The following is an 8,723-nucleotide window of genomic DNA, read 5'->3' as shown; positions in this document are numbered from 1 at the left end:
AGGTGCGCTTGGAGACACCACCACAGTCTGTGTGCCCAAGACCTAACACTCTGCACTTGTTGCGCACACGTAATTAAAATAAGGCCCTTTATATCAAATTAGTCTACTTCAAACACTTTGATAAAACAATTTCTGTTTTCACTTGTTTTTAGTTAACCCCCACACATTTACACATTTAGTTACATTCTTTTTTATTTTTTGTAACATCACTATGATATGCAAATCAATACAAAAATTTATAAACAAAAAGTGCCTATATTAGTCCAACCAATTGCAACACATACTGTATGTGCCTAATCAATTCAACAAATTGTAAAAGGGACAATCTATTTACAGTATCTACTATGGGTGGATTATTAGATTGTTGGTATATTGTAGCAGTTTATTACATTTTTCAACAACTGAAAACTGTATTACAGTACTTCAATAGTTTTTCAAAGTTTTCTGAAACTAAAATAATGGTAGTGTATAATCTGTGCCATTACACAGCATCTCTTTGTGTTCCAGCAAATACTCAGCTCTGGAAAATGGAATGAGGAGCTGCTAACATTCTCATGAATGGTCTGGTTAGTTTGTAGTTATCATGGCAGTGTAGCATATTAAAATGAGCTGAAAGTGAATGTAACAGGGAGATGTTAATTCACATAATTGAAGGGTAAAACACGGGGTGAGACAGTCAATTGGAAATATGCATCAATTGATTTTGTCTGCGTGCAGGCTGAAGGTACCATTGTTTTCGTCTGTTCACTTTGCCATTGATTGGAGCAGCCTTGGAAAGCTTTTCTTCTTACAGGTACCGTTACTCATGCACATTATTTTAAAAGGAAAACCGATGATTCATTCAGCATTTTTTCACCAGCCAGTAGCAAAAAGAAACAGCGCACTCAAAGCTTTCTTATGAAAGGAAGTGATTTATAAGCAATGGTGAATCAAGCACCTCCAAAAGTCAAGGACTCCCTCTCAAATACATGACGAGAATCTTGTATAGAAAAAGAAGTACAGTCACACTCTTCAGTGTCTCACAGAACTTTTTTTATTTCCCATGCATAGTTTGGACAAGAGTGTAGTGAAACTGAAATGAAGTTTAAAAACTGAAATAAAAGTTTTTGACATTCATTGTGATTTTCTCCATTATGGACTGGACATCAGAGGAATCATTAACAAAAAACAAAGTTTTATGCAAGGGTTAAACTTTTTCATAAAGTCCTTCAAGGTAAAACGATGATGCATTTTGGATGGGGAAAAGTTCTGTATAACATAAATACATTACAAAAAAAGTCCCTAAAACTAAAACATCCAGCATATTTTTTATACAACACAGTGCAATTAAATGGGGATAAGTTCAAAGGATGACGTTCAATGTGTTGTCACTCACTTCCTCAATCTGTGACTAGTTGACATGACTGTGACTTTCTTCTGCTTCTTATCTCTCCTTTTAAGAAGGGAGAGAGACAGACCAGCACAATTGTAAACACTTAGTGGTAATGTGTGTCTGTTACAGTGCTGCTCTAAACCACGGCAGAGCAGAAAATCAACTAGGAATTTGTAATTATCTTAGAAAATCCTTCACTTTTACATGTGGTTTCCAGTTTTGGGGACATACAGATAAGGTGAACATTAATAGAGGTATGTGTGGGTCTTTTAATGCTATTACTGAAGAAACAGAGGTCTAGATCTGTCCTGTGTTGGTAGGTTTACAGTCAAAAATGTGTAATAGCAGCTGCTATCACACCTAATGATGAATGATGAATGAAAGTGTGACGGTCCAAATGCTGTTTTAAAGGCTCTTGCACCTGACAAGAGTAAACTCCTATGGGAAATGTTCCTTTTTTAGAATTTAGGGGGGGACACAACCAAATCTGGTTGCAATATTCAAAACTGGGCCTTAAAAACTTAAAATGAGCCTTCCATTGGCAAGTTTGCATTAATATTGGAAAAAAAGTATTTCACAGTTCTAGCTAACACTGTATTGCATCTGCAACAGCAGCACGGGAACGTGTGACATAAACTGTGTGCGAGTATGTGTGCATGAGTGAGAGAGCAATAAAGTGAGAGAGGAAGAGCTCAGCCTCTCTTTCACACCCATCATGGGCCACAATACGTGGTTACTAAATATGTGCTTACTCTACTGCGTGAGGTGTTACTAAGATGTGACTATTCCCTGCTATGCCTTCATTGCCGGACAGAAACACAAACATTTAAAAAAAAACAAAATAAAACCCCAACATCTTTTAAGATGTGTATTAGACACCGAAGCATTGATGTGTATCCCTCAGTAAAAGTCTGAAATGACAGTTTGAAACAAACAATGTAAAGCTGTGTGTCCTCAAAGGTCAAACTTTGCATGATATGGAGGCTGGTAATTAAGATTGATTGAAAATTTGAATTTTGTATTGCCTAAAATTTAAGATGCTGCTTCATTCTCACTAAAGTATAAACACATACAGTATACTAAGCGCTCTTCAACTTGCTGATGTGAAAACCTATAAGTGAGGAAGCAGTTCTGGTCTAATTCTGTTGTTAATCATCAAGGTACAAGAGAATGAACACAGTGCTGGTTTTCAGACCTCACCATCAATTAAACAGAACACCAAATGCTAACATGATAACAAAGTTCAGTGTGATCCCAGTGATTACTGTGAGAAGATATTACATATCTACATTTAGAAAATACACTTCAACACACCCAGATCCAAACAGTTCCTTCCAACAGTATGAAAAATATACAAATAAAAAATACAAATACTCTTGGACACCAGGTAGGTAGTTTTCTGTTGACATGAAATCAGTGAGGACTAAAAGATAAATATTTCACATTTTTTTCTCCCTTGCATTTTAAAGAGAAAATAAAAAAGTGTGTATGAAAGAAAAGAAAAAACTGCCCATTTTGAAATATTATCCTTCAGTAATTAGTAACATTGTGATACCGCATATTTCTTTTTCAGCTAAAAACACTTTAGCTTCTCTGGTAAGCAAAAAAGAGCCAGTGTTGAAACCAAAAGCATTATAGAATTCTTTTTTTCAGACATCATACACTATGCACAGATAATAAAAACATTAACAATGATCAAGTCTTTTCCACACAAGAGAAAGGATTCCTTCGTTAAGGTCTGGAACGTTAAGAGCTCAGGAAAAGACTCAGGACTCATCTTAATCAGCATCATCCTTACTATATCGTCATCAGTCAGAAATTCCTCCGGCAGTCAGAATCTAATTACTGCCGTTGTGAATTCAGGTCAACGGAGAGACAGAAAAGAGGTTGTTAACATTAATCTTTTTAACGTCCCATAATGCAACAAACTGTGAGGCCTGGGATTGGTAGATGTTGAATTGGGTACTGGGGTACAATGATCTAGGGGACGAGGGCACACCAGTGTGTGCAGGTAGCATCTGTCTCAGCTTTTAGTGTACTACAAACTTTGACCCATAGGAGGAGGAATATCATGTAATGTTAGTAACACCACCTGCAAATTCTGCTCTGGAGCAGTTGGGCATCAGGCCCCGCCACGCTGCGTAACAGTCATTCATTGTCATTCATGGTCATGCGCCATTTTGGCACCCATGTGGGAGGACTGGCAAAAGAGGAGGGACATCCGAGCTTCTTGGAACTTAGGGAGGAAAAGCCTCCACTCAGAAAGAGAAGGGAAAGGGAAGAAGAAGAATAGAATTACGCAGCTCACTTGACGTGTTCAGCACTGTGAGAAGAGCAGTAGTATTTCTTATGAGCTATGAATGTGGAGAGGCTGCTGAACTTGATGTTGCACAGCCGACAGAAGCGGGAGTTACCATTTTGGACAGGGGAGATCACAGTAGTTTTAGGGCCAGACATGGGATGGGAAGCCTCGCTTGGGATGGACTTGTCTGGAAGGTGGGATGACCCCACCGTCTCCCTCAGGACCTCAGGCACAGGTGACAAAGTCAGAGAGGAAGCCCTTGGGGGAGACACGGGCAGAGGTGAGCCGGCCGACGGAGATCCACCCCCAGCCGAAGGGCTGCCATTTACCAGTGGGGAGACGGGAGAAGTTGTACTGCTCCTTGCCTGCCCGTTGATGCTGTCTCTGTGCACTCGGGACACCAGTCTGGGCTGGCTGTTTAGGGTGGTCGAGGTGGCTGCAGCAGCTCCATCCCTGGGACTAAGGCTGGGGCTGCGGCTGACTGCACAGCCTCGCTGGGGTAGAACCTCCTGGGGTGGCTGAATGGTTACAAACAGGCCGTGGGTACTCTTGAAGTGCTCCATCAGGTCGCAGGTGATGAGCCTGTTAGGGCAGTATGGACAGACCACCTGAGGGGAACTGGCATCTACACCTTTGGCTCCAGCTCCTGGGGTGGCTGCAAGTGTGGTGGTCGTATGGGGAGGAGATGTGGCATTGGAGGCCGGTAAGGCAGAGGGGTGAGGACTGGACGAGGTACCTTGAGCCTGGGCAACCCACTCAGATGGTAGAGCTTTAGCCTCCATAGGGTGCAGAAGATCTGGGCGCTCCTGTTGAGACCTGCTTTTGGGAGAGGTAGAGGCCGATCTCTTGAGCCTGTGAAGCTGCTCCAAGGTGTGGGGCTGGAGGGTGGTGGCAGGGCAATAGTAGGTTTTATGAGCCAGGTAGTTCTCAATGCTGTTGAAGCTGATACTGCAGGCGGTGCACTTGTGGTAGTCAGTAAGAGGCAGGGCAGGGAGAATACTGCTACTGCTGTGCTGTGTGACCTCTCTCAGACGGGGCCTCTTGCTCAGGTCAATTGGGCCATCTCCTTCGGGGCTGGAGCTATCTGCCCCGCTGGGAGAAACTTCTCGCTTCACTGCCAGGCCCAGTACGGAGGGGGAAGGGGCAGAGGCAGCAATCGTGACAGCGGCGGCGGCAGTGGCGGCGGCGGCGGCAGCAGCAGCGTTAGCTAAGGCTTCAGTTCTGGCCATGTGAATTTCGTACATCTTCTTCCTCTTGCGTGTGCGGATTGGCTGGGGAAGGAAGGCTGCTGTGGTGGTTGCCTTGGTCATGTGTACGGCTCGCTGGTTGGACGGGTCATGGCGTGACGCGCAGTAGAAACGTTTGTGAACAGTATAGTTGTCATGACGGCTGAAGCGGATGTTGCAAGCCTGGCAGAATGTTGTATTGGGATTGTCTTCTAGGTCCTCTGCAGAACCACTAGCAGGACTCTGGCTGCCTTCGCTTGCTCTTCCTCCTCCTCCTCCTCCTCCGCCAACACTTCCACCACCGCCTTCCCCTTCAGAAGAGGATGATATTCCCTCTCTCCCCAAAGGGGTTTCTGTCTTCACTTCCACCACCCTCCTAGATTCTGCTGCTCCACTCCCTGCAGGAGGGTCAGAGTCAGTAGGGGAGGCAGAGGCAGCTCTACTTGCTGCTCCACCCTGAGGAGATGTGGATGAGCCGTGTGCCCCGCTGGAAGGCACCGTGGCTGGGGCTGCATCCCTTGTTGATCCAGGGCCTGAAGCTGAGGTGGCACTTTCTCCGTGGTGCCTACTGGAGCAGTACAGCCTCTTATGTGCATAGAAGTTGTTAATGTTGTTGAAGGTGATATCGCACTCAAAGCAGGTGGCTCCTTTGTGAGGCGGAGTGGCTGCAGCTGTAGGTGCAGTCGGTCCAGAGGGGAAGAAGGCCGCTGGGTTGGTCTGAGGAACTGTCTGGCCCTGTTTCAGACGGCTGTGGACCATCTCTGACATTTTAGCCAGTATCTCTGAGGCCTGAGGCAAAATGGCTGCCTCGGGCTTAAACATGTACTGAGGCAAGAACATTGCTCCTCCTGGTAGAACTGACCCTGTACCTCCCACATGGGCAGGGCTAGAACCCGGGGTGGGACTAGTTGGTTCTGCCTTCACGGATGTGTTGGCTGGACTCTTCGGCGATTTCGATGTCTGGCAGGAGGAGGTCCCCGTTTGCTCTTCCTTTGTTTTTCTTCTTGCTTCTTGATCCCCCTCCTCTTCACCAACCTCCTCCTCTTCCTCCTGCTCCTCCTCCTCCTCCTCCCCCCCCTCTCCGTCCTCCTTAATCTCCATGTGCTGCTCTTCTGTCTCGGAGTCTGAATGAGGCTCCTCTTTGATCTTTAGATCAGTGGTTGGAGCATCAGGAGGACTATAGTCTCGAGGCGTGGCTGAGCCACCGTTTGCGCCCGGGCTGGATGAGTCTGGCTTAGGAACACAAGCTAGGGGCTCCCTCTCCTGGGGCGACGGCTGGAGCTGGGGGTGGTCAACTGATGAAGGGGTACTTTGGCGCGGGGTGGGGCTCCTTTCGACTGGAACCCTGACCTCTAGGTGGGTTCGTACATGCTGCTGAAGCTGGGCTGGGGAGTCAGAGTTGTGGCCGCACACTTGACACCTAAGCACCACACCAGAGTCTCCTGGACTGAGACCTGACGAAGAGAGGCCTGATTAGTGACCTATAAAAGTAGCTTACATATGAATGGATTTAGAATGGCAAGATTCACAACAACTGAACCCCAACACATTACAACATTGTCTGTACAATCTCATCTCACACAGTACTAACAACTCACTCTGATGTTGAAAATTAATTGTCACCATGATGGTATGACTTACCAGTGGACAGGGGCAGCTTGGGAAGGCCAGGCCCTGGGGAGTAGACCTCACTGCGAGATCCAGGCTGGCAAACCATGTGGCTGGTGACCAGATGGCTGTAGAGGATGTCCCTTGTGGTGGAGACGAAGCCACAGCCATGACACACCCCGTTCAGCGTGTCTGTGTGGACCTTAAGGTGGCGCTCACAGTTTGCTTTAGTGGTGAAGGCTGACAGACAGATGAGACAGACAAACGGACGCTCACCTGTGGAAGGACAGAAAGGAACAGTAAGATAGAGGGACAAACAGTGAGCTCATCTTCCAGACATTCTAATGAACTGGTTGATGAATGCACACTGGACAAGTATCTGCAAGTTAGGCCTTCGTGTTCTGACCCTTTGTCTGCTTGCTCTCACCACTGTGTGTGCGCATGTGGATCTCCAGCGAGCTGGCACTAGGGCAGCTCTTGTTGCACTGTGGAAAGGGGCAGATGCGCTCATTGGGGTAGGACTCCTTGGGTTTGTCTTGCGGAGGGGACGAGGCTGCGGCTGGCTGCTTTTGACGGCTGGACAGTAGTACATAAGGTGTGCCTGTAGGTTCCTCTCACTGCGGTACCAGATCCCACAGTCCTTGCATGGGAAAATGTCCTCTGATAGCCAGCAGAACATACATTTTCAGTTAGTTAACTAAATAGAACAACAAATCAGTATGGGTTGAGCAACTTGAAGAAAACCACTACTGATGAATCAGAAACCTTAATTTTGGGTCTAATTTTGATGCAGTAGTGTTTACATGGACCCTCACGTAGCATGTGCAAATATACCTAAAATATGTGGGCATATTACACAAGCCATTTTCAGAAGTCAATCAACAGCTGTAGTAGATTGAGCAAGTACAATGTATGCCGCACGCACATACACACGCACACACATTCCCTTGCTGAGTATCCAAGGCAACAGGCCACAGGTTATGTGATCAATAACTATAATACGTCTCATCATCTGGGTTATTTTTATCAACATCCAATTATTTTCAAATGTGAGTGTATGTGTTTGTGTGTTTGGGCATCAGCCACAGACATTAGCACCTAGTCAATAGAACATTTTAAAGAGTAGCAGTGGCAGCAGACAAAATCCTCTGCAGCTGAGCAATGATGCCAGTTGTTAAAGAGCTATAGTGTCATCTTGTGGCCAAGGGAACATTAAATCCTTAAGACAAATAGTAAACTGTAGTAGCTGTAATGGCCTATTCACCAGGTTATATATCAATGATCAGAACAGCAATGTCAAGACAAATAATGTATAGCATAAAAGATAGAGGGGGATCCGGTATTGGATATAATACTTCATAAACCACATCTCATATTTTTGTGCATTTTAAATACATATTCTAAGGAAATCTAACCTTCTGTGCATTTCTATTATATTGTTGATTTTTCTAGTACATTTGATACCACTATAGATTTAAATTCTGATTCTGATTCTAACTTCTAACCAAATTAGATAGTAATCAATTACTTAGTTGGATTAAAATTGATAACTTTGTCAACCGAATTAGAACCTAATTATATACTATATATATAAATACAAAAGCATGTATACTGCCAACAAATCAAATCAATATTGTCATGCCTTAAATACACTCACTATTTACAACGGCAGTAGCCAAGATCGCGGCCATGCCAGCTTGCTGTGGGAGGAGCTGGATGTCTGAGTGCAGCGCCGCCGGATACAACATCTCCTCCTTCACCACAGGTTGTTTCTGGTGACGAGGCTGAGCGGAGGAGAGAGCTGGGCCAACGGGAGGAGAGAGTCCGGAGAAGGTGACAGGAAAGCCAGGAGCCTTTCACCAGCTGCAAGCTCTCTGGTTAACTTACAGAACAACTCCTCACCTGAAAACACACAGGCCCGTGTCACGATTGGAAACTGACACACAAAAGAGAACTTTTCTTTTGTCTAGGAAGAATATCCCTAGTTTGGTAGATATGATATGATAATGAACTTTTCTTTTTCATACCAGTTAATGTTATGAATTGACTCTATTTTGGGGTGGTAGTGAGATTTGACAGTTTTGACTTGTCATTACAGGAAACTCTAAGGTGGAATTAAAATCATTGATGATGATTCCAGTACAGCTGTGCTGAAAAAGGCCTAGTGAGTAGAGTTACTGGTTGATGGGAGTCAGGAAAACTGGAAACTTTACTT

General features: G+C 44.9%; 1 protein-coding gene across 1 annotated transcript; it reads right to left on the bottom strand.

Moving 5' to 3' along the window:
- Positions 1–1,010: 1,010 nt before the first annotated feature.
- On the bottom strand, positions 1,011–8,474 carry LOC119887690 (zinc finger protein ZFPM1-like; the record flags this gene model as incomplete). Its single annotated transcript, XM_038698336.1, is given in 6 exon segments — positions 1,011–6,354; positions 6,542–6,784; positions 6,936–7,088; positions 7,091–7,168; positions 8,166–8,285; positions 8,288–8,474. Coding segments are annotated over 6 exon segments (3,459 nt in total), but the record flags the coding sequence as incomplete, so codon positions are not given.
- Positions 8,475–8,723: the final 249 nt, after the last annotated feature.

Source organism: Micropterus salmoides, unplaced genomic scaffold, assembly GCF_014851395.1.
Source record: "Micropterus salmoides isolate LMB-PRFRI ecotype aquatic unplaced genomic scaffold, ASM1485139v1 Ms_hic_scaffold_4261, whole genome shotgun sequence".
Taxonomy (NCBI): Eukaryota; Metazoa; Chordata; class Actinopteri; order Centrarchiformes; family Centrarchidae; genus Micropterus; species Micropterus salmoides.
This window is presented reverse-complemented; position numbering and strand designations above follow the sequence as displayed.